This window comes from Hippopotamus amphibius, chromosome 5 (assembly GCF_030028045.1).
Source record: "Hippopotamus amphibius kiboko isolate mHipAmp2 chromosome 5, mHipAmp2.hap2, whole genome shotgun sequence".
Classification (NCBI taxonomy): Eukaryota; Metazoa; Chordata; class Mammalia; order Artiodactyla; family Hippopotamidae; genus Hippopotamus; species Hippopotamus amphibius.
Window position 1 is genome coordinate 111,746,556 of NC_080190.1, and position 26,911 is coordinate 111,773,466.

Sequence of the window (26,911 nt, forward strand, 5' to 3'; positions counted from 1 at the left end):
TCTCTCATAAAATGAAGTTTTTAGTCTTATTTAGTGGTCATGTTTTTGAACTCTAGAATAACCCTCATTAAAGGACTTTTCTCTAAAAATTACTTCAAGAATAAAACATCCCATAAATTTGTTTTTACATCAGATTTTTCTCAATGCATAAATTACACGGCAAGGTAAGTTTTACATACGTTTTATAAAACTCAGAATAAAGTAGAAGATAGCCAATTATTTGTCATATTCCAACTGAGGGTTAGAAATGTGCTTTTGACGTGGCCTATCCAGAGAATATAGCCTTTAAGCTTATTAAGTTTGATAAGATGTTAGGGAATAAAGCCTGTAAAGTACTTAAGAATGAGGACTTACTTTCCAAGCGTGAAAATGTTCTGGATATAGAAAAAAAAAAACATCTATAAAGGAAGCTGCCTGAGCATTCTCACACTGTCAGGGGCTCACGTTCAGAAAACTTACTATAACAAGAGCTTATTGATCCAGAAATTTTTTCCAATAGCCTGTCAGTCTCCAAAAAGGATTTGCAGGGCGGTATAAGTCACATACATGATCTCATTCCTGACACCAGGGAATGTTAAAGCCATGTTGTTAGAACAGATAACCATACGCAGAGATTGAGGATAATTTTACTCCAGGTTTCCTGGTAGCTGTAACAAAAAGAGAAACAATAGATAATGTAGTTCTCATTGTATGATGCAGGGAAGCACACCAGTCTCTCATTAGAGACCAGATTTTTCCTGGCACTCAACTTTAAGAGGAGTGCATCACCCAGATCCTTATGAACGTGACAATGGTGCACACGATGGACAGCATGTCACAGAAGGGAAGTAAACATTCTTCATGTGAATCTTGGTGCATCCTCCCATCTCCTCTTGATAAAAGGCCAAGGGCATGGCATGCGTTTTGATTCCATGGAGGCATCTCTAAGATGGCTAAAGTAATGCGGTTTAGCTTCTGATCTCGTGGGCAAGAATCATCTGTGACGAGACTGGCCTCAGCCTGGTCTCTGGCTACCCACGCTTTCAAAGCCTGTGTCATCCTACCTCTGCGAGGGTTTGGGCCCTTGAAAGAGCACATGCCAGATTTCAATGGAGATACCATGCCCTTTAATTTACATTTTATATCTATATCACTTGATAATGCCTTTAGAAAAGGAAGCAGTGAACTCCCTTGGCAAAAAAGACAGCTGTTTGCTGATGCTATAACTTGTTTTTCACCAGGACTTGAGGATACAGTCTGGAAATTACTACTTCAGGTCCTGTCTCTTACAAAAAGAAAAGCATTCAAGAATGAATAAATGTAAAGCTTGGACCCGGGAGAAGTAGTTTTCCAAACCAAATTTACTGAGGAGCTTCGGCTGAATCACTGTCCATTGCAGGCTAAAATCTTCATTAGCCATGCCAGTGAATAGGTGCGGGTGTGAAAGATTGAAAGTTAGAAGTCAGGAGAGGCAGCTAAGGGGCCCCCACATGCCTGAGCAGGACGAGGACATGCTGAGTCTCGTCGGGTTGGTCTGACCAGGGAAGCAAATCGATACTGGGAGACCAGTTTCTTTCAGGTACAGGAACTTAGACATCGTGCCTTTGCTTTCTAGCTGAGAGCTGTGGAGACACCGAGTTCTTGTTCATATCCAGAGTATTCCTTGCTTAACAGACTGATTTCTTCTTTAAAAGGGTTACCACTGTATACACAAGTTAATTGGTTTTTGCAGATCTAAGTCTCTCATAAGTGAATAACGTCACAGTCCAGAAGGAAGGCTGACAGGTCATTTCTCGGCATTGTCTTGCACGTGATGCCGTAACCCAGGAAAGAATTTTGGTTATTGTCAGGCAGTTTCAGGAGAAGCGGAAGGGAGCTAGAGTGGCGGGCTGCAAGGGGAGAAGCAGGGAGACCCGTTCAGCCTTTGCAGGAACCCGGTGACGTGTGACCCGGGCAGGAGCGGTGATGAGAAGGAGACATGGCGAGGTGGGGTGTGCGTTTTGAAGGTCCTGCTGGGCACGTTTGCTGACCGTGGATGTGGCGTGTGAGAGAAAGGGAGGCAACAGGATGACTCACAGGGCCTGGGCTTGAGCAGCTGGAAGAGTGAGGTTGCCACTAACTGAGCTTTGGAGTCTTATGTACAGTCGCTCTTATTTTTAAATGTTGCTATTAATTTTCTTTAAATAGATGGATATCAAAGCAAATCACATGTACAGCTTCTGAACCAATTAGATGACAGCCTTTGCGATCAAATTTTCAGAGTCAGATCAGGAAACTTAACTTTGGACATATAACAAATTTTAAGAGACATCAAAATCAGCATATTTTTTGCAAGCAGTTTATTGTTGGGAAGAAAATGTGCAAAAAATAGAAATAGAAAATTGTAAATGCTGTATATAGTTTTACCTTTAGCAAAATCCTTGTCCATTTTAGATTAAAATTTTTATCAGCTACATCAGTGAATAGGTATATAAAAGACTGGAAGAAGTTGGGACAGACGTCTACGGGACCTGCATGTACCTATTAATAGTAGGGGTATGTGCTGGGCATGTTTGATGTTTTGTTTATATGCTTTGTGTGTGTGTGTGTGAAAGCATTATTATGTTTAAGAAAAATGGAGAAAGCCAGACTGTTTTGTTCTGAGTAGGGTGACTTGAGAGTTTGTGAAACACTACTTTAGTCACTGAAGAAAAAAAAAATCTCAGATTCTCATCAAATTACTGATTGCAAAGAAACAAGTTGTAATTAAGGTTTTTTTAAATATTAACTTATTTATTTTATTTATTTATTGGCTGCGTTGGGTCTCCGTTGCTGCAGTCAGGCTTTCTCTAGTTGTAGTGAGGGAGGCTACTCTTCGTTGCCATGAACGGGCTTCTCGTTGCAGTGGCTTCTCTTGTTGCGGAGCATGGGCTGTAGGCGCGTGGGTTTCAGTAGTTGTGGCACATGGGCTCAGTAGCTGTGGCTCGCAGGCTCTAGAGCACAGGCTCAGTGGTTGTGGCCCATGGGCTTAGTTGCTCTGTGGCATATGGAATCTTCCCGGACCAGGGATCAAACCTGTGTCCCCTGCATTGGCAGGCAAATTCTTAACCACTTTGCCACCAGGGAAGTCCTGTAATTAAGTTCTTAAGTACAGGTGATGCCTAACATTCAGAAATTATACATTTACTGTTTGGGTTGTTCACAAGTGACCTTTGCAGGGCCTGTGTCCAGGAGGGGGTCACCTACCTTCTGTACCATCCAAGCCAGCTGCCCAGGCCTCTCTGTATCTCTTCACTCCAAAATAGTAACTCTCTACAAGTTAAAGCTTTGGTTTATTTGTAAAATTAGGACCCTAACAGAAAGTCAGCCACTGATGCCTCACTAAAAGTTGCTTTTCACTTACTTTTTGCTGCATTTTGGATGAGAAAGCATAGATGATAATAATGGTATTTGGAGATTCCTGAGTGTCTGAAGATTTATGAATGTCAGCAGTCTTTGGAATAAATGAAAGGCTTGTTTGCATGTATGCTTTCCATGTGACCAGCTATGTGGTTGCAGCCAGACATCCACTTCGAGTTGCTTCCACTCTTCTCCCCAGAATGACTAGCCCGAACCCCCTTCTTCCCAATCCATGAACGATGGCATCTCCTACCAGTTGGCTGATTAAAGGGGTCATGTTGCTCTAGAACGGACCCTGGGATTAGAACATATGAATAACATGAGCCAGGGTCAAGTCCAGATTTTTCCCTGGGCAAAATCAAGGTGTATTAATGGCCTGGCCGCCCAGTGCTTCTGATGACAGCAAACTCAGATGGCTTCCTCTTCCCTTCTACTTCTTGTTATCAGGTCCAGGGCTGCTGGAAGCTCTTGAGCAGATGCCTGGTCTCAGGCTTGAATGTGGTTTCAACCATCATACCAGCCATCCAGGAGCATTGACACAGGGAGGGGCGCTAGATGGAAAGGTTCCCCCTTCCTTGTCTGGTCTTATAGGAAGGAACAAGTAAACAAGTAAAGGGTTAAGGCTTGACTGGTACTGTGCTTCTAAAATATATTTGCAGAAAGGTTAAGCTGCCTTTGTCCTATTCTCCAGTTGAGCGTATTGTCAAAAGTGGTGGAAATACTACTACCGTTTTATTCGACCCTGTGCTGGTGAGTTGTGATTGTGTCAGAATAAATGGTACTTGAGTTTTGTAAGTTTATCATTGAAGGGCTAGCAGGTTTTATTATAGGGCAGGATAACTGTACTCTTGTGGCTTCATTAATTATGGTACCTAGACATAATTAGGCTCTAGCTAAGAATAGCAGATAAAATGGAAAATAATTCTGGGAAAGAAAAGAGTTGAGATTCTGAGAAACTGAGAGAACCTAAGAGAGGGCATCCGCTGCATCCCAGCAGGACCCATGGGACTAGAGCATCATCATGGTGCCTCCTGTGCAGGGGCTGCTACAGCCAGGTGTTCTAAGAATGTGTTCTTAACCCCCGTAATAGGATTTTGTCTCCGTACCCTGTAGACAGAGATCATTTAAAATATCCTCCATGATTCATAAATAACAATTTTGATGATTCAAATTTGACTTATTCATTTTTAATTAATAGACTTTATTTTTTTTAGGGCAGTTCTAAGTTTATAGAAATACTGAGCAGAAAGTACAGAGTTTTATATGCCTCCTTTGCCCACACCCAGTTACCCTGTTATTAACATCTTGCCGTAGCGGGTACATTCGGTACCATTGATGAACCAATGTGGGACATTAGTATTACCTATAAAGTTCATACTTCACACTAGGGTTCACTCTTTGTGTTCTGCAGTTCAGGGGGTTTTGACAAAAGCATGAGGTCATGTATGCCCCCCTTAGAGGATTATCCAGAATAGTTTCACTGCCCTCATACCCCTGTGATGCACGTGTTCATCCCACACCCACTTTCACCTTGCACCCTTGGCAGCCACTGGTCTTTTTACTGTCTCTATGGTTTTGTCAGTCCCTTCATGTTTAAGTAACTACCCAGCTATTCCCAAGGAAGCATCATTCATTCCTTTATTTAGGAAGCGGTCCTTCAGTAAATACTGTGGGCCAAGCATTGTTTTGTGCCTCAGGGGTATAGTAGAGGAACAAAAATAAAAAATTAAAAAATCCCCCAAATTAAAAATCTCCATGACACTTACATTCCAGTACATCAAGCCTCCAGGCTCAGCTAGGTCCCAGGTAGGAGTTGAAATGGGCCCCTGAGAGCACAGGATGAGAGCAGGTAGTTGGAGAAGGTAATTTGAGAATGGGGCCTCCACCAGTTAGCCCCTTGGTCTCAGGTCAGACCCCTTCCTGCCTGTCTTTTCTTCCTTCAGTCTCGTCCCAGGAATCCTATCTGCTGGCCTCCTCCAGGTGCCACCTGGGTTTTCTCTCCTAAGACCAGCTAGGGCACGATGCCCTTTCCCAACTTCTCCTCTCCTGTTGTCTCTGAAATGAGTGCAAGTACCTCTTTTAGACTCTCCTTAAGCTTTTACTGCTAGTTATCTATAGCCCTGCCTAGCACTAATAAAAGAAAATAGTTCATAAAATTGTAAGAAACAGGTGCCATGATAATTGTCTAAATACTTTAACTGGACAAGATCTTCTCTGGAGACGGATGGCCCAAAGTCTCAGCTTCCACACGCCCTCTTCTTGGGCAGGCAGACATCAGTCCCCCTGTCTTGCCATAAGAAGTCGCATTCCTCTCCCTGCTGCCTTCTCCCTAGCCCTCATCCTCTAGAAAGATGAGAGGTTTCAGTGGGTGAGGACCGGCCAGGGAGAAGGAGGAAGACTGAAAGAGATGCCTTTCCTCCTCCCCAGCTCTACCTCTCTCCCTCCTTTTGGTTTCACACAGGAAACGTGCTTAAAGAGCAACTAAATGGACTCCTTAGCGCCCCCCGAACACACTCCTCCAGCAGGCCGCTGGGTCTGCTCCTACAGGCTGGGGGAGCCCACGGTGTGCATCTGTCCCCAGTTACACACTCAGCGAAGTCACGCTGGTGGCGTGAAATGGCCGTGGTGGGAGCGTGTACACCACGGAACTCAGTCGGTGCTGCAGGTCAGAGTTCTACTGTTTTCCCCCCAGAGGAGCGACTTTACCAGCACACCACTGGGCACATCTTTCTTAATCAAGGCCTCGAATTGACTGTACCGTAGACATGGAATCCCTGAACACCGTCTTAATTCCCACACTCTAATTCTGCTCTCCGTGGCTGGGGCGCGGGGAGGGGGAGCGCCAACCAAAGTCCACAGGGGATGTCGTCCTCTCCGTTTTGAACACCAGGCTTTGCGTTAAGCTGCACAGAACTTGCTTATACTTCCATTAACCTTGAAAGAAAGATTGAGGCAACTCACAAGTGGTTTCACCCGCCTTACTATCATTGATGTCTCGCAACAATGAGACTGTAAACCTTCCTGTCGCAGGTGTGGGGCCAGGATCAGTTGGTGTTTCTTTCCAGGCCCCGCCTGCCCCGTAGACCGCTCGCTTGTCCTGTGTAATGAAGCAGGTGCGCCCTTTCTGACGTGCCCCCTGTGCTCCTGTAGGACCGCACACGCGAGAGCCAAAGCCGACGCCGCCGACCAGGCTGCGCTGGCCGCCCGCCAGGAGTGTGACATCGCGAGAACCGTGGCCAGAGAGCTGTCGCCTGACTTCTACCAGCCAGGTAGGACGGTTGACCTGTGATGGGAGGGGTAGGAGCGTTGCCTCTGGTTTTCTTTTCTTTCCCCTTCTTTTCCTTATAACCCAAGGGTCTGTGCCCCATGAATTTCAGCAACACTACAAAGCCAGCGGGAGCTTAAGAATAACACGTGTCTGAAGTCGGAGCGCTAGCGCTGGAGATTTGTCTTATTCCCCAGTGCCTCTCCCTGCCCTCCTGCCTTCCCACCCCCGGCAACAAACTTTGAGCTGATAGCAGTAAACAAGACGAGAATCTAAAATAAGTATCTAAGAAATTGTGTTACTGTGTTGGGAACCATCGCAGGTGCTAAAACAAATACCTGAAAATCAGAAGCACCTGTAACAATCACATTAGCAGTAAGAGAAGAGCCAGTAAGTATCATGACTTTTTTTTTTTTAATACACCTCAAAGGACTGTGGTTAGGATGTAAAGAAACATACCACTTTTGCCATATATACTTTACTAATAAGAAAAAAAACCCAAATTGTACACTTTAAATATATGCCGCTTAATTGTATGTCAATTATATCTCAATAAAAGTTCTTAAAAAAAAAAAAGATGAATCTGCACAGATTAAGAGGAAAATGTATATTGTGGTAGAAGAAATGAAAGTGACAACCACAGACACACAAAATCAACCCAGATCATCTGCTTCAGATGTTATAAAGTAGCAGTAAACAAATATTTACCGTGGGTTTAAATATTTAACTCACTTCTTAGTAGTTTCCTAGTAGACTGTTTCCATCCCATTCTTTAATATACTGGTGTTAATAAAATGGCAGTCGTCACCTTATTATATATGCTTCTCCGTTGTTTTAGAAACAATATCTTCCTGTTGATTGAGAAATCAACAGATTTCTAGGCAAAGAGACCAAAAGAAATGTTCTACATTTCTAAGAATTGAAATTTATATTTTCTTGGTAACGAGTTTTTCACATTGGTTTCTGTTAATCAAGCTGGATAACTAGCACCCTGCATAACACGTGTCCAGTACTTGTTTGATTCCAGTGAAGGTGATATAATATTGAAACCCACAGTGCGTTAGTGTGTCTACGTGAAAAAGGTAAGTCACAGTGAACAGAAGAGCAAGATTCCATGTAAAAGCGAGAAACTGGTTATAATAAAGGATGGGAGAATGAGAAGGAAGTGACAGGATTTTTTTTTTTTTTTTTTTCTGCAAAGAATGAATACAGTAAAAGGCCTTGATAACCAAACTCATTTTTTAGGAGCGAGAGCTTGGGGAGGGGCCCAGCCCAGTTGCTGAGGGATTGCGTTATCACAGTGACTTCTGTACTAGTTCAACGCCAACCAGTGATAATGGGTGTCTTCTTTTGTGTGCATCCTTTCTGAACCTCTGGGTGGGATTTAAATCATTTAATACATACGTGTATTTTATTAGGAAAGGGAAATTTTCCATTTGTTGCAGTAGGAATAAATGTTTTTATGGAAATGTATGCATCTCTGGACCTAAGCACATTGGCAGCTACCTGTTCTAGGATATAAGAGCTGGGGAGGGGGTTCAGGCACCCAGGAGGGACCATCTTGTTCCTCCCCAGTAGCGATGCTGTTAGGAGCAGCTCAGCAGTCAGGAGACAATGCAGCTTCATGAAGCAGCTCTGGGCTTGAGCTGCTTTGGAAGCAAACAAACCTGCTGTTGTCTGCAGATGGTCATTTCTTGATTCCGTTGTTAATTCTGTTGGAGAATAGGGTCCCTGTAGATTGCTGTTAGGTGTTAACAAGAGGTAAGTGATATGGGAGGTCATCTCAATTTTCCAGACTAAATGGTTTTTAAAAGCCTTTTATGATGTGAAAGCATTTAAGGAGGGAAAAAAATATTGTGGGAAAATGTAATTCCAGCCTTTCTTAGCTGAAACAGCTTCATATAAGCGAGTTGTCCGTCAGTAATGAATTCATCACAGTAGCACGAGATGACAAGGGGTCTGTTTGAGACAAGAGCTAAGGGGGACGGCTGCAATTGCCTTTGACCCACAGCCAACACTTCCTTCAGCAACTGTATAGAAAGCCTGTTCTGTACTGAGTATTATTGATCTTCTCAAGGGAGTATAACTCATGCTTTCCACTCTGCATTTACAGGGTGATCAAATCAGACATTTGTGAAAGGGCTTTCAAGTACTTTTTCTGAGTCAGGCTGCTCGTTTAATTTACATAGCTCAAATACCAATGTTTCCTTTGTTTGGAATGGATCTGTCGTGCATAGAAGTTATTAACCCTGGGAAAAAAGGCTGTCTGTCATAGCTTATGTTCTGAACGCTTTCATGGTAAGTTACCTCTTTTCGGGAGCTGGCAGCATTTTCAGATATTTCCCATCTTAGTTCAGTCTTATGCTTTTAGTTCAAAACCGTATTATTCTACCAGTTCAACTGAAAAATAAGGAGAAAACATAGCCATGTGACCTGATCACTCAAAGGGCTTGGTCATAACAAATAACAAAAAGCGTGCAAATGGGTGTATGTAAATGTGTGTGCAGATAATTGCATACACACACAGAAACCTAAATTGCCATGAATATGAGTGACACTGAGTTGTCCGCCAACAACTCAGAAATAAGATCGCCCTCTGGGAGTTAAAATGAGCCCATGGGACTGCACAGAAATGTATAAAGTGATCATAAGTGATATAGCATGGCTATAGTATAGCCAGGTTTCCTTGTAACCTGATTGAGTGTAATAAAACCTGTCAAGACTTGGTCACCCAAAGTAGTATAGAAAAAAGAGGCACGGAGGCAAAAATAAGCAGCGCCTATCCAAACACTATCCAGAGGAGAGCAAAGCCGTGGCCAAAACCTTGGAATATTGCAGTTGCATGGGCAAGGACGTTTCTGTTATGGGGAAAGATGCAGGCAGCTGTAGCCAGCCGTGTATGACTCTGTTGGCAAGACCATCCGAGTGAGGAAATGGGTGCATCAGGCTAGCTCAGCCTGATGCCATTAGATACTTGAGTCATCTCATGCCTCTGTCCTGATTCCACATTCACCAGTAACCTTCTAATTTTGGTTGAGCGTCTCGTGGAGGTCTGCCAACAGGGAGAGCATGCACTGGTGGTATCAGTGGAAGTCTCAGGCCTTTGTGACATTTACCTTGCTCATTGTAAGCTGATGAATTGGTCTTCTGGTGTCATACATCAGTCTTGTGAGCTTTGGTGATGTGAGTCTGCCTCAAGGGATGGCTCTCCTTCAAAGTGCTGATGAAATCAGGTTTCTAAGCCAGGAAAGCTGAAATGAGACTTTGGATGATCACTGAGGAGGTAATGGGGAGTTGGACACGGTGGAGGATGATTGGGAAACTATATGTATGGCTCTTTGCCCCCCTGTTTGTTTCCTTTGCATCAAGATGCTTATTTTGTTTTTAATTTCAAGTGATGTTTATCACTTGGGGGGGGGGGGTCACTGGTCATGGGTTAAAAAAGAGAATGTGGTGAATGTATTCCTTAGGACCCTCTTGGGAGGTGGCCCAGGCAGCACCCTCAATGAGCTTTGTCTTCCTGTGTTTAAGCATGTGTTAGTCAGCTTGGGCTGCTAACACAAAGTACCTTAGACTGGGTGGCTTACACAACAGACATTTATTTTTCTTAGTTTTGGAGGCTGGAAGTCCCAGATCAGGGTGCCAGCGTGGTTGAGTTCTGGTGATGCCCATCTTCCTCACTCACAGATGGCCTTTCCCCAGTGCATGCACCTGGAGAGCGAGAACTCTGGTGTCTCTTCCTCTTTTTATAAGAGCATTAAGCCCATCATGAGAGTCTTACCCTCATGAACTAATCTAAATTGTCTCCCAAAGGCCCCACCTCCAGTAACATCACATTGGGGGTTAGGGCTTCAACGTATGAATTTGTGAGGGGGTGGAAGAGACACAGACACTCGGTATAATAGCATGTATGTACACACACACACACACACACACACACACACACACACACGCATAGTATGTTGATTACTTAAAGTGAAGTCTTTTAGTATAGGTTATTTTGAGACAATGTTAACTAAGGTCGCACTTCTGGTATGAATTTAGAAGTCTTAAGAATTGTCCGTGCCTATCATTAATATGTAATCATTTTGGTTAAGAAAAAAGAAGCATCCTGGAATAAATGATTTCTAAACTCACTTTCCAGACCCAAAATTCTAAGTAAATTTTTTTCATAGAAAAAGGGAAACAGAATAATCCACTACTTGACATGAAATTAATAATTCATGGGTTTCCTGGTTATTCTTACCACTTATGCATTCTGGTGTATTCCATTCCACACACGTGTATTGAAAGCCCACCATGTGCAAGGCCCTGGGCTGGGTGTCCCAAGGCTCGCAGACAAGAGCGCTGTGGCTGTGTTCTCGGAAGCTGCGGCATTGTTAAGGATGGGACTCTAAATTCCTATGGGAAAGTGGCATTCTTTCCACATAGAATATAAAAGTGATCCTGCTATCAGTTATATACTTTTTAAAAAAATCTTTCAATCTGGTCTTTTTTTTTAATGATTGGCAGTCTCCATAGAAAATATCCTGATTTCTATTTAATGACTTCAGATGTTGCTACAAAGCATTTGCCATCGGCACCGCCCTTGTGGACATTTGTCTGGGGGAGTCTTCATGGTGCTCCCTCTGCCCACAGCCATGTCACCAAGGCTCACCTACGAAGAACTAGCTGAATGCCCTGCTGTTTCCATCTGCCGTATCTGTTCAGAGCCTTCATGCCAACTGTAACGCGTAACCTTTCCGTGTGGGTGCATGACATGTGCTCAGTGTTATTGTTTTGTATTGTGTGGCACGTCAAGGAGCAGGTGACCCGTCTCTGACTTTGGCTCCCAATACAAACCTCCAGGGGGGAAAAAAAATCCCTTAGGATTTAGAAATACTGTCTGCAAAAACAGACAAAAATGCTGACTGCAACAACTATCAACACTTGTCATAATTTCCCTCCCTGGTGATATTCTGACTAGTCTTTTTAATGAACTGCTGCAACTCATCAACTTTATGCTGCTGGCATTGCAACACTGACACACATTACTGCACAGAACAAGTAGCAGGCACACCGTGTGCCTTCCAAGAAAATTGTCCAGGAAAAACTTCTGCCCTCTACATTATATTAAATACCTTGTTTTAAAAGCACTTAATCTTACTCTGGAAAATCAAACTGTATATCCTCATATAGCTGGCTAGTCCCCAGTTGACCACGCCATGTTGGAACCATTTCCAACTGGATGCAGGTAAGGAAGGCTGGAGTTAGGTCTGCCTCTAGTCAGTATACTTTTTGCCATGCTTTTATTTTTTTATTTTATTTATTTTTTGGAGCCATAAGTCTTTATTTCAGGGTCTCGCCCTGGCGCTTTTTTTTTTCCATTTATTTTTATTTTTTATTTTTATTTTATATTGGAGTATAGTCAATTAACAATGTTGTGTTAGTTTCAGGTGTAGAGCAAAGTGATTCAGGTATTCATATACATGTATCTATTCTTTTTCAAATTCTTTTCCCATTCAAGTTATTACAGAGTATTGAGCAGAGTTCCCTGTACTATACAGTAGGTCCTTGTTGGTTATCTATTTTAAATATAGCAATGTGAACATGTCAGTCCCAAACTTGCCATGATTTTAAATGCCAATACTGGGTATATTAGAGTTACCTGGAAGCATTTGTTAAACATCAAAATTTCTAGGCTTCCATGTGCCGCAACTATTGAAGCCCATGCACCTAGAGCCCATGCTCTGCAACAAGAGAGGCCATGGCAATGAGGAGCCCGTGCACCGCAATGAAGAGTAGCCCCCGCTCTCAGCAACTAGAGAAAGCCCGTGTACAGCAACGAAGACCCAGCACGGCCAATAAATAAATAAATAAATAAATTTATTAAAAAAACCTTTATAAAAATAAAAAAGATTTCTAGGCTTCAATTCGTATTTATTAAATTCTCTGGGAATTGCACCAGGTACCTCTGATAGGCAGCAAATGTGGAGCCACTGCTTTGGAGTGCCTTTATTCTCTCCTCCAGCCACTTTTTAATGCACAATAAAGCCAGGAGATTTTTTCCATCTGAAAAGTGGTGCTAGTAAATTCTTTGAACTCAACAGATTTTGAAAATCATCACAAGCCCTGTTGATAAATCTGAATGAATATGCCTGAAAAGCATGTCTTGGGAGATGGGCACAAGTAAGAAATGCCTTTCCTGAGACATTTAAGACAGGAAAACTGTCCAGAGGAGCAATGCGTGAGATTTCTAAAGATCTAAAGGAGTGGTTAGACTGGTATTTGAGAGTTAATAAACATAATAAATACATTCAATATAATCCAAAATATAGCTTCGTAAGTCCATTAATGCAAAATCCTCCAACGGCCAAATCATTCTCAGCTTGGCCTATTAATGGTAGCATAAATTAAGAGGTAGGGAGAGTTCTATTTACTCTTTACAAAGAGCACTTGAAACTGTGCTTTGTATTCAGGTATTATAGGTCTTTGTTCTTTTTCCAGATAACTAAAACGTATCACTTTTTAAAAAATTATTTTTCTTGGACCCGCTATACTGAACTGCCAGAGTTTCCTCCCAAATAAATGATCTCTTGTTGCTGTTAGCGTTTCAGCATCTCGTCCTTTGCTGGCAGCTGTCAGTGTTGCTGGGATCTGTCAAAGCAGCTCCCATCTCAGGTTCGAATCTGCTTTCTGCAGTAAATGCAGGTAAGACCAGAAGTTGCCTGGATAAACCCTAAACTTGTAAGTGTCACTGTTAGGGTCTCTCATTTTCAAAATGAAGCACATGGGCTTTGTGACAGCTTTATTTCTCATGGTTCAGTGACTATCTTCTCTTTCCAACTATAAGAATGTTTGCCAGAGTTTATTTTTTTTCCCATTCTTTTCTGTGTGTGTATTTAAGTTAGACATTAGCTTTTAATATGCCTTAATCTTAAGATAGAAGGATTTGCAAAAATAACTTTTGCACTTACCCCTTAGATTGAAGACATTAAAAGTACTTTGTAATTTCTGTTTCAGAGTTAGGTAGCTTAAATGAAAAATCCATTGGTTCTAAGAGTCTTGACTATTAATTACCTTTGCACGGAACATTTACTACCATGCCTAGATGGGTATTTCAGTAATGCTCTAAAATTGGATAACAGTGAAGCACAAATAAAACCAAGTCTGATAAAATTTGGGGTAGAATGGTAGGAGAAAAATATGTAAACTGAGCACTGCAGAGGAGGGGTTGTGTAAAAATAAATCTGCAGTAAGTGAGGGGCTTCTCCATGATAGACCAGTGTGAATGTTATTCATGGGGTTTTGTTTTTTGTTTTGTTTTTTTTTTCTTTTAATTTATTCATTGGCTGCATTGGGTCTTCGTTGCTGCGATCAGGCTTTCTCTAGTTGCGGCAAACAGGGGCCACTCCTCGTTGCGGTGCGCAGGCTTCTCATTGCGCTGGCTTCTCTTGCTGTGGAGCATGGGCTCTGTGTGTGTGGGCTTCAGTAGTTGTGGCACATGGGCTCAGTAGTTGTAGCTCATAGGCTCTAGAGCGCAGGCTCAGTAGTTGTGGTGCATGGGCTTAGTTGCTCTGCGGCATGTGGGACCTTCCCAGCCCAGGGCTCAAACCCACGTCTCCTGCATTGGCAAGTGGATTCTTAACCACTGCACCACCAACGATGTCCCCTCTTCCTGGGTTTTTGAAAGTAGGGGAGAGCCTGTTGGTGAAGAACATCACTTTCTTGGTGGTATGTTCCAGTCACAGCACCAGGGAAGAATCCAGAAACAGAAAGCACCTTTTGAATAATTGTAGTTGCCTCTTTTTCTTCTCTCAAGTGAGATACCTTTCTCTGTGCCAAGAAATCATATTGCCACTTTTGATGGAGGATGTAAAGGAAAATTGCCAGGTTTTTTTAAAGGGGATACTTAACCAGGTTTAAAAAGGAAATCTCGATGGTTGACATGCGATCTTGACCTGTTTAGGAAACGTGAACCCTGACAGGGTGGCTTCATCTTCTGGGGGGTGGCTTTATCTTCTGGAGGGTGGAATGTGAGATAACGCTTTTATGCTTTTGGCCCTGAGTACAACCTATAAATGTGGGTCCTTGGGAATTCTCATTTCTGGGCTTAGTAGATTACATTTCACATTCTATTTTATCTTAAGGGTACACAGGAGCTGTGTGACTTTTGGTTTTTCAGCTGCTACAGTTGTTTCCATATCAGTAAAATCAGGATAATGCCTGCTCCCTAAGATTTTGGTGAGGCTTTACATTTTGGAAAATGCTTTGTATAATAAATGGCAGTTTCACAACAATAAGACCATCATGGGAAGAGTTACAAGTTGGTAGTATGTAATTTTTTAATTTTTTTTAAATTTTTTTTATTTGTATACAATTTTTAAAGGTATTTTCCATTTACAGTTATTGCAAGGTATTGGCTGTGTTCCCCTTGTTGTACGATACGTCCTTGAGCCTATGTTACACCCAGTAGTTTATATCTTACACTCTCCCACCCGTATAGCGCCCCTCCCTCCCCGCTGGTAATGACTAGTTTGCTCTCTATATCTGTGAGTCTGCTTCTTTTTTGTTATATTTCCTAGTTTGTTGTATCTTTTAGATTCCGCATATAAACAATATCATACAGTATTTGTCTTTCTCTGACCTATTTCACTTAGCATAATATCCGCCAAGTTCATCCATGTTGCATCACAAATGGCAAAATTTCATTCTTTTTATGTCTAAGTTAGTATTCCACTTGGTGTGTGTGTGTGTGTGTATAACCTCTTCTTCATTCACTCATCTGTTGTTGAAGGTAGTATGTATTTTTAACAATGAAGGATAGTTGTTCTTCAGCCCCTCTGGGGTGAGGGGTGGGAGTGGGGGCAGGAAAGGAAGCAAACAGATGCGATGTCCTGGAGTTGGCAAGAGCTGGTCAGCTCCTGTAAGCAAGTTGTTGGGTGATTTCTCCCTTGGATACTCCAGAGATAACGTCAGCTCCTGGCCGTTTACAGAGAAGGGGGCCAGCTGGACTGTGTGACCCTGACTTAACGTCCTGTGATGAAAAATGGCTGATGGATGAAGTGGTGGCCAAAGGATGTGCAGGACTTGGTTGTTGGGAAGGGACTGAGGGGCAAAGTGCCTGGAAAGAAGGGCGCTGCTTTGGAGCGTGTCTCGGAGGGCCCTAGAGAGGCCCTTTTCTGGACTGCTGGCGTCCTTGTTGGTACCATCTTGTGGTGCACATTCTCTCTACTCCCCACTTCCCCCAAAAATCTGCCCATAAAATCACAATGCACCAGGGTCCCTTTTTTAAATGAATTTTTTTCTAGTTATGAAAATAACATGATTGTTAAACAATTCCAAAGTACTCAGAAAAGAAAAAAAAAAAATCCTGAGACTACGGAGCCAAAGACAACGGCCTTGTCTTGACTTTGATGCTGCAGAAACGCTGCCGATGCAGACCCAGGCCGGGAGGGCTCCGAGTAAGTTCTCCCATAAAGTGGAACCGAAGCCTCAGAAGTCATTCCTAACGAGGCAGTTTAAATGCTCCTTTGATGAAGGGTCATTAGAAATATGTTCTCTGCATGTTTACCTTGCACGGGGTAGATACTTTATTAAACATTAATATATTTGTGTTCTAATATATTAAATATTAAACAGATGAGTCAGTTTATTTTTGTAGATGAGTGATGACTTTGTGTTTTAGTTACACCATATAATTTGAGCGTGCGGATTAACGATGGTCCTGTCTCCAGTGCTCCATCCATATGAATCCTGCCTCCGTATTCTGCCAGCAGCAAGGAGCGGTGCAATTATGAGGGAAATCAGGACTGTTTAACTTTTATGGCTTTCAAAATAGTATAAATAATGGTATTAACTTATAATATATATTAACTTAAAAACTTTCAACAGTAAATAGTCTTTTCTCCCAGGGAATGAAACGTCCTTGGGCTTAGTCAAAGCCTCATAAATATGTTTAAAACGAAAAGAGGAACGGCTAAGCTGATTTAGCAAAAAAACATGTGAGTAGCCATGAGGAACAAGCCTTTATGCCTTATTTTTATTTGATCACCTTCCGTCTTGTTGTCCATTTTCTCCCCAGGCCCAGATTATATCAAACAGAGATTTCAAGAAGGTGTAGATGCTAAAGAAAATCCAGAAGAAAAGGTCCCGGAAAAGCCACCTACACCAAAGGAATCTCCTCATTTTTATCGCAAAGGCACGACACCCCCAGGGTCTCCCGAGGCAAGCCCCAAACAAGGCCGCTCTCCCTCCCCAAAGCCCGCGAAGAAGCAGAACCCCAGCTCAGGGGCAAGACTCAACCAAGACAAAAGGAGTGTGGCCGAGGAGCAGGTGACGGTGGCCGTCAATAAGCCCTTGACCTCCAAGGCTCCCACAAAGGAGGTAGGGGCAGCAGTGCCCCACTCCAAGTACTCTGGTCGCCACCACGTCCCCAACCCCAGTAACGGGGAGCTGCACTCTCAGTACCATGGCTACTACGTGAAATTGAATGCCCCCCAGCACCCCCCGGAGGACACAGAGGAGGAGGAAGGGTCGAGCCTGTCTTCCTCAGCGCTGGTGCACAAGCCATCGCCCAACAAGTGGAGTCCCCCTAAATCTGTGACAAAACCAGTTGCCAAAGAAAGCAAAGCTGAGCCAAAAGCTAAGAAGTCTGAACTTGCTATACCAAAGAATCCAGCAAGCAGCGATTCATGCCCTTCTTTGGAAAAAGAAGCCAATTCAGTAAGTTGTGCGAGACGTGTTTTTCTCTCCCTTTGCTCCTTTTGGTTCTTTCAGATGGCAGTGTGGGGGACCTGCGCCTCGATGATGATTTGCACCGAGGCTAGCAAGAGTCCGGCGCTCAGGGCTGTGTGGAGTAGAGCTTAGCACTGGTAGCTTGAGCCACAAAGAGCTCTCAGGCAGAGATTCCTCCGTGCTCACTCGGCTACCCTCAGGCGTCACGCAGGTAGGCTGACGTGACTAGCTTGTTGCAGCTCCACTTTTACAAGCCTTTACCAGCACTTCTTGGTGAGCTTCATTGTAGCTCTTGAATTCCCTGGCGGTCCAGTGGTTAGGACTGCCCACTTTTGTTCCCGGTGAATTTAAGGTTCTTTCTTCGCCATGAAAGAATTTGGAGATGACATGATAGGTAAGAATCAGATTTATTTAGAGAGAAACACATTCCACAGACAGAGTGTGGGCCATTTTGGAAGGCAAGTGGCTTCAAACTGTGGCACAGTTAATTTTTATGGGCTGGTAACGTCATAGGCTAACAAGTAGGAGGATTATTCCAACTAATTTGGGGACGGGGTGGGGATTTCCAGGAATTGAGCCACCACCCACGTTTTGACCTTTTATGTTTGGCTTCAGAAACTGTCATGGTGCTGGTAGGTGTGTCATTTCGCATATGGTAGTATATTACAATGAAGGTATAGTGAAGCTCAAGGTCTACTGGAAGTGGAGTCTTCCCCCATCTTGGACCTAGTTGGTTCTAACCAGTCTTTGTCATGTACTATGGCTATGTCATTTTTTTTTAAAGGTTGTGCCCTGCCCCCTTCCCTTCTGTTTCACTATCATTGCCAAGGGCCCGGGTTTGATCCCTGGTCGGGGAACTAAGATTCCACAAGCCGCATGGCACAGCAAAAAAAAAAAGACTACATGGTAGCTATCTTATTAGCTCTGGTTGCTATAACAAAACTATCACAGACTGGGTGGTTTAAACAGCAAACATTTATTTCTCACAGTTCTGGAGGCTGAGGAGTCCCAAGAAAAAGGCACCAGCAGATTTGGAGTCTGGTGAGAACCCACTTCCTGGTCCATAGTGTACGTAGGCATCTTCTTGGAAGGGCACTAATCCCATCATGAGGGCTCCACCCTCATGTCCTGATTATCTCCCAAAGGTCCCACCTCCAAATATCATCACACTGTGGGTTAGGGCTTCAGTGTGTGAATGGGGGTGGGGGATAGATACAAATATGCAGTCTGTAGCAGTAGCTAACACTGGGGGCTGAAAAGGAATCACCACCCAGCCACTGTGCTCTAACCAGGAGGAGGGCTCCACTGCCACTTGCTAAGTTCTTAACCTGCCTTTTGACTCTGTCCCCACAACAGTCAGCATCTTTAGACAAAAGAACATCTTTTCTAACAATTATGCATTATTCTTATAAATAGTTTGGATTTTATTTAATGGCCAGACTTTTTGCAGCTGGAACATTTTCTTTCCCACATGAGAAGTGAAATTTTTCAACTGTTTAAGAAAATCACTTTGGTCTTTAACTTCTCAGAGTGTAAATGCTCCTAAAATGTCAGTTTTCCAGGAGATGCTAGTGTTATTTGAGTCTGGAGCATTTAAAGTTTTTATTATTCAACCAGAATGCTTTCCGTTATTGATAAATATCAACATCCTCATTCAGTGATGTTGTTAATGACAAAAGGAATTATTATCAAATTCTGTAGAATTAATAAAATCTGAAGCTAAGTAATTTTTGATAAAAAGTTGACTGATCTGTTGACCTAATCATATGCCTTTTGGAAAAGATTGTAATTAAGGGAGGAAGCCACAGCCGACCCAGTATTTATTAGTAATTTCAGAAACATTTTCATAAAGGTGTGGATTAATATTTTGGCCAAGAAGAATACAAGCATCAGTTTCTTACTTTTGTCTGTTCTATCTCCTCATAGGGTTAAACATTGACATTCATTTTTTAGTTAACTTATGTTTAAACTTTCTTAGATGTATTTTGCTAATATCTATTAACACAGGTTCCCACCTTTTTTTTTTAATTCTCACCATTTTAATTATCTAAACTAATCAGGTTAACATGATTAACTTTCTGAGAGTCAACCTCCATGTAGATAAATGGTTTCCAAAGCAGAATAACTTTGAGACTCTGTTCAGTTAGCATTTTTTTTTTATTATTTTAACATGGATATCAGTATCCTGATATTATAACTGTATGTGCTAATATTATCACTACTGAATTTGTTATATAGGGTAACTCACTTCTCATGTGGCTTTCAGCATTCATAGCCGTAGGTAAATAAAGCCTCACATGTACATCAGTGTTAATTTGCCTGATTTACAAGGGGGAAATTCAAATAGTGCAAGGTTATGTCATCTATATCTTTGGGTACCCAGTAGTGGGGTTCAGTTGATTTCCAGAACTCCCCATAGGGAAGTGTATCCCCAGTGTTCCTCATATTAGGTGAGTTACCTATTTCTTATCTGTAATAGTCTTTCTGTAAGACGTTACTAATAGGTATGTTTGGTAAATTCACAACCTCCTTGCTTAGAAACAGCATCTGTTTTACGTATGTGCAGAACAGTTGGATTCTGGGAGTTGGCCAAGCATCGTGTAGTTCTGCAGGCGGGGCTCTAGGGTTCCCCTAAACACCCCTAGAGAGGAGGGAGGCCAGCAGCTCTGCACCTCTGTCAGGAATTGGAACTCAAGACTGAGTTGGCACCTTCATGTGAAGAGTTCAACAATTAACCTTCTCTTCCTTAATAACACAAAGCTGCCTGTCACACCCCCGATAACTGTTCTCTTCACAGAGTTAGGAAGTGACAGAATCATCCTAAAGGTAGTCAGTGAATGACCTTTAAAACAAAAGAGCCCCACATACAGCTTTGAGGTGAAAAGACACTCTGTAAGTTAGAAGTGTACAACTCACAATTTGGAAATTCATGGAAACATTTCATTCACACTAAAGCAGACATTTGAGGGGAAACCAGACTGAATCCACCTTTGTGAGCAGCTGTGAGAGATCCGCTTTGAGTCAGAATCACCATTTGTAGGGTGGCAGACCAAACAATCTGCAAACTTTTAGTCAGCCAGCTTACTGAGACAGTGCAGGCTAGTGGCTAAGGGCGTGGCCCCTGATGCCAGACTCCATAGGTTCAGATCTCAGCTGTGGTACTTACCAGCTCTGTGACTTCAGGCAAGTTTCTTGACTGTTCTGTGACTTGGTTTCTTCATCTGTACCTATATCCAGGATTGTTGTAAAGGTTAAATGAGTTGATACTTATAAAGTTCTTAGCACAGTGCCTAGCACACAGTAAGTGTTCAGAAAGCGTGGACTGTTTTCTAAGTTTGCCTCAGCACTAGTTGGAGCATAAATAGTTCATAAATATTCTGGTAGGTTCTGACCTGGATGTGACTCTCCTAGAAATACAGAGATGCTTCTGGGACACAGGCTGACACTTAGGAGAAGGGAAGCTGTGGCAAGGATTACTTTGCTTCCTCCAACCTGTGACTCCTGTCGGCCATGGTTGCACGTGGACTCACGTCCCAGGAGAGCACGTTCTGTGTGATGCCACAGTTTTTGTAGGAGTTTAGGAGTTTGCAATATGGCAGCTTGGGTAGGAGGCAGTAGAGAGGTATCTTTAGAACCTTATCAAATAGACTAGTGAGGAGTCTTGTATTTAGGAATCTCAACTCCTGAAAACTACCTGCACTTTTCTCTTAGCAGTTACACTGACCAGCTTCCAAGTTGGGGATTTACCCAACCTTTCTCCTGAATTGTTGTAAAACCTAAGGCATCCCTGTTAGATCGGGATTGAACCACACACAGATTCAATAAATACATATAATTAAACTTTGCTCTTTTCATATTTTTGGAGACGTTTCAGGTTTAACATAAACAGAGTGTACTATTCAGAAAAATTCTTCACAATTTTAAGTGAGCGATAGTCTGTTAGAAGAGAAAGAATTTCTTGAGTTAGAACTTTCCATATTTTGACTTCCTGCACTTTATTTTCTAACTGCCTGAAAGTTTCTTCTAATCAAGACTCTCACTTTGCTCTGCCACAGCTTCTCTTATTACACCTGTCCCAGTCAGTCTTGAAAAGCAAGACTGAGTGTTTTTTTTTTTTTTTCATTTTGCTATTTTAAGCCACAACTGGCCACCACAGTCATATTTATGAGACTTCACCTTAAAGCTTTCCACCCTGTACCCAGCCCAGGTATCTGAAGAGCACAGAGGTCACATCTAGATATTCACCTATCAAAGATAGCATTCCAGAATTTCTTTCTTACCTGGTTGCTGTGTGAGCCTTTTTTTTTTTTTTTTTTTTTTTTTTTTTTGGTTTACCCTCGTCTTCACTGAGCCATCTTTAAAAATAGCTTTATAAGTGGCACTATACTGGTAGGATAAACATGTGTGTGTGCATAGTAGAATATATACAGGAGAGATACTTGTTCAATATAAAGTGTGTGTGTATATATACTTATACATACATATATGTGTGTATTCACATATACACACAAACCCAAAATACTAACTGATTCAGAAAGGTTAGATGCATTCATGGAACCTTATAAGGACTTACGAAATGCGAGTTAAAGGTCCAGGCACACCTTAGATTTTTGAAAGTAGCTTTACTGAAGGTACTTTCTCTATTCTGCTTCCCAGGGGCCCCTGTAAGTCACTGAACTCTACATCATATTGCTCTGACCCTGTTACTTTTCCTCATCTTCTTTCATATCGCTGTCTTTAGGAATTATGAAATGAAATCCACGAACCTAAAGGAGTTGAAACAATCCCAGAATTCTTAACACTCATGAGCAACATCTAATCAGCGTTTGTATATTAATAGCGTTTCCTTAATCTTCATGCTGAGGAATAATGTTGAAAGATCATCTCAGTTATTTTCTGAGTTATAAGTTTCCTACGTTATTTATATATTCTCAGTTAATCATATTTGAGGCGTTCCATAGGTTAGTACTGTCCTATTAATTTAGAACACAACTATCCTAAAAGAACCATTGGTCATTATCAAGATTTGATGTTTTTCTGATACTACCGAATCACAGGATGTAGACGAAAATGCCATTTTAAAGAAGCTGATAGGAAGTTGTTTTTAAACTAAGGCCTGTGGCTTAATAAGGATATAAAGAACATGTAGCTCTGAAGTGAACAGACTAAAGTTTAATCCCAGTTCTAATTTGTTCAAACTGGCTGAGTAACCTTGGGAGAGACACTTACCCTCTCGGAACTTTGTAAAATGGAACGAATAATCACTGAAGAATCGTGTTTATTTTCCTCCCATTTACTTGGGGTTTAGGAACTAGGTTTTTTCTTCTAACAGTCCCTCTGTCAAGGGCACTCATTTTTATTCCTCCTCTCTCACACCCTGATTTATAAATCACCCTGTTCTTCATTTGATACAGTGAATATATCTGTTCAACCACCACATCCAGTAGCACTTGGAAGAGTGCCAGAAGATCGGTTTTTCATTTAATGGATGAACTGGGTGGCCCTTACCTGTGGGTACACAGTGGTGAACAAGGCAGGGCCCCCGTGGGACTCAGTCTAGGGGGAAGGATGGCAGTTAACAAGAAACAACAATGAAGTGTGAAGTGTTAGGATAAAGAACTGGGTACTCTGACCTCTACCAGGGAGGTTGTGGCCTTATCCTCCTCGAAGGATGTGGGACTCAAGCCCTAGACCCTGCAAGATGAGCACTGGACCAATGGTAGTTCTCATCTCCCTTACTCACCCACGCCCTCCCCCCCCCCCAAAAAAAAATCACATCAACACAACATTTGAGGACTCTGACACAGTTTCACTCTAGTCTCACTGGATAGTCAAATATAGTACAACTGTTTCCTCCTCTGTAAAATGAGAATAAAACTACCTATCCCACCTTCCATATGTGGCAAGTTTTAGAACACTTTAATGCTACTTAAGAATTAGACACTATTTTAATAGTAAATACCAAGATTGTGTTTTTGTAATAAAAATGGCAGGGCACAGGCAGATCTGAAAAGATGGGTCGTATAAGGTTTTTGTGTGTGTTTTTTTTAAACAAGTAAATTTTGCATATCTTAGGCTATGTGGTATTATAGCGGTATTGACCAACATAGGGTTCTGTGATTTGTTAAAAATATAACTTGATTTCTGAAATGCTGTGGCTGTGAGCAGAGAAATTAAAAGTTAGACCTGCACGAGAACTTCTGAAAGGGTTCAATTTCCCACTTGCAGTTTTTACCTTAAGGAAGGGATAGTATCCAAAAAGAAGACTAGAAAAAGCAAGAGTCAAAGAACCTCATTTTGAGTTTTCCCTAGTGTCTTCCAGCGGAGCCTCACTGCCCCGCAGGTCTCACTCTCCTGTTCTAATTGCCTTTATGAGGAAATGATTCTTCCTCATCTGAATTACACCTTAACGAAAATGCACATCTGATTCTATGGTGAGCCGTATCTCACCCAGCCTGTTGCCCAGTGTTTTGGGGTGAAGTCGATTATTTTTTTAAGTCATTTTTCTCAGGTTTAATGAAGACTGGATTCATCTTTAAGGGAAAGTTCAGAGATGGCTCCACCTAAATTCAGTGTAGCTATTTTTAGTTTCTACCTTTTGGAACTGCTGTCGTTCATGCCTTATTTACTGCAACTGTGTTGGGTCTGTTTTAATATTTTTGGTAACTGGTTTCGTGAGCTAACTTATCTGTTGCTGTTAACGTGGAAAAGTGACACTTGTTCTGTTCTGTTCCGCTTCCAGGGCCCTAACTCCGTCATGATTGTCCTTGTCATGCTGTTGAATATCGGGTTGGCTATCCTTTTTGTTCACTTTCTAACTTGATTGGAATTAGGAAAGGTAAGAATAGCCTTAATTTCCCTATAAAATCACAATCTATAACATTCTTTTCCCATATTCAAATTTACATTTTTTTTTAAACAACTACGTATTGTCCTTCACTTTAATTTTGGCTGTGCCTGAATGTGATTCCACATAGTTACTTAATGATATAACTGCTCTGACCCTTCAGTGGAGTCATGACAACTAGTGGTGTTAGCCCACAGTTCTCTGCAGTGGTGTCATCAGCCCTTTAAATGGCACAGCCCAGTCAGACTCAGACACAGGGAAGGAGGCTTGGAATTAGGATGGGATCGCCAGAGAGAGAGACAAACCTTGGCAAGTTCAGCCCGAGGACCCATTCGGGCCCCCTGGGAATGCTCTGTGGCTTTGGGGTCCTCTGGGAGCTGAAGCCAGCAGTCATATTGGAGAGCAAAACTTAATAATCATTCTTTTTTAAAACCTGCTGAAGCAGCCCCATCCGGCGAAGTTCTTGGCATTGGCTACTCCATCTGTCCTAGCAGAGTGTGACTAAACTGGAAATGTATGGAGCTGCATATTTTTTTTTCTTTTGATGGAAGTCAACAGCTGCCTTACTATTTTACCATCTGACGTTTCTAGTAGGGAGCTGGGGAAACAAACGACTGCCCGAGGAATGCGGTCAGAGGATTGTGTTGCTGTGGCCATGGTTCCAACATTCACTCCTATCTCATTAGAAGAAGTAGGTGGCAGCATCACTCACCAGTCTTATGCCATGACCTGCTGCTCTCTCATCTCCTGGAACGGACGTCCCGGGGGAGAAGGTTTCGTTGGCTTGTGCACGGTTATGTTCATTTCTGCTGTTAATTTCAATCCGATGTATAGTCATCTACGACGTGCGGTCCTGGCCGCATGAAGCACACATGTCGCATCTCAAGGAAAAGAAACAACAGAATTCTAGAGAAAATATGTTTATTTGGATAGCAATACATCACTCTTTGTGTCGTTTTAGTCTTCCTCAACCTGTAAACGGCTATTTAAAATTTAGCAATTTGAAGGCATTATACCTTCCTAAGAAATAATTTAACTTTAAACATTTTTAACATGACTGAGGTGAATTATTTATGCACTTAGGAGGTGCTAAATTTTAAAAGCTGAAAGACAACAGAATTCTAAGAAGTATAATCAAAATGTTGCATGGATTGCAGTAATCGGTGTTCAAAGGATTCAGTTTCACTGCTGACGTACTTTACCAACCAAATAAAATCTTGTCAGTGGCTATGTTAATTCCCATGAAAGTTAAGCAAGATGCTATTAATAACTGCTCTTTTTTTTTTTCCCAACTTAAATTTTTGTTGAATACATTCAGGTAGAGCATAAAGCTTTGTTAAATCAGTGTTTCTCAATTTTATGCCTTTCGTGTTTTTCAAAGTCCTTTTGTAATTTTATTTCACATTTTAAAGGCTTCGACAGTTTTGAAGCATCTGTCTTTTGCAGTCCTTTGTCATTCTGACATAATCTGATTTTTTTTTTTGCCGTTTTATAATTTATTACTCAGAAGCATGCTTATTTAGAGAAACTACATGGTCTTTATAAAAATAATTATTTAAAAAGAAAATCAGGGGAGGAAAGTTATCTGTTCAATCTTGGTAAAATATTATTGAGGAAAGGGAGCTATTCCTAAATATTTTAATGATCTGCATGGTTTAATCAGATTCTTTTTACCTTATTTGCCGCCATTTCGATGCAGGAGAGACAGCGCACGTGTTATAGCACAGGTGTGGACTGAATGCTTTGCCACCTGCCAGGTAGTAACCAAGTGGTGTTTTTTGCAGAAGTACACTATTTTGAGAATCCTGGGTGTGACCAATATGGAATAAAGAAAGCAGAAAGAGAGCAAATGAAAATTACAACTTGTATATTTATTTATTTTTTACATTTTGCTTTGACTTTTAAATTTAGGAAGTATACGTTTTTACCCAAGAAACGTTTCAGTTCCTGTGTCAGTCTCAATACTCTCACTGCTCCTTCCCAACCCCATAGCTCTTGATGCTGGGAAAGCTGATTTTTTTAAAAAACGAAATAAAATATTTAATCTTAAGTGTTTATTTCGAATGTGTAATGCTTTGGAAATAATGGGTAACAGATCATAAAGGATATGTTTATAAAGTGAGCATGTTGGTTCCATTTATAAATATATGTATGATTTATAAGCTTTTTTAAAAACAAAGCTCAAATTGTTGGTATTTTTCTAAAATGTGCACAGCTGTATTTTACATGAAAGGCTCTTTCTAATGGGTTGTTATACTGTACTCTACATTTTGGACAGCACATGAAGTCTGCCAATGTACTTACTAAAACATGACTTTGTTTATTTAAAGTTTCTTGCTGTGAAAAAGAACTCCCTACCTGCGAGTTCCGTTATTTATAATCCTTGAAACCAAAATGTATAATGTACAGTTTTCACAACTGTATCTGCTCTAATAAAAAAAAAGTTGGTTATTAAAAAAGTTGCAGGTGTGTTTCCTCTGAGAGTAAATTACTTGAGTTATGTGGCATTTTGGGGTGGTGATCGTGTCGAACGAAAGATCGGCTGAAAAATTAATAATAGAAGTGGGGAGGGGGAGGCGCTCAAAGCATGGTCCTGGCAGAAGTCATTATGCTGCACCGTTATTTTTTTCTACGTTTTTTTCATCTTGGGCCTTTTGAATAATTTTGCAACATAAGATTCATTTCTCTGCTTTGCTGCCTTCATTAATTGTATTCGTGCCTTATCC

At 41.7% G+C, this 26,911-nt stretch overlaps 1 protein-coding gene across 1 annotated transcript in view; it reads left to right on the forward strand.

Annotated features, from left to right (window-relative positions):
* The window catches only part of JPH1 (junctophilin 1), a 78,907-nt gene extending 52,281 nt beyond the window's left edge, over nt 1-26,626 (forward strand). The window contains exons 3-6 of the mRNA XM_057737362.1: nt 6,508-6,626; nt 16,686-17,326; nt 24,081-24,176; nt 24,631-26,626. Coding sequence (XP_057593345.1) covers nt 6,508-6,626; nt 16,686-17,326; nt 24,081-24,161 — 841 coding nt within the window. The 3' untranslated portion in view covers nt 24,162-24,176; nt 24,631-26,626. The remainder of the gene's footprint in view (nt 1-6,507; nt 6,627-16,685; nt 17,327-24,080; nt 24,177-24,630) is intronic.
* Nucleotides 26,627-26,911: the final 285 nt, after the last annotated feature.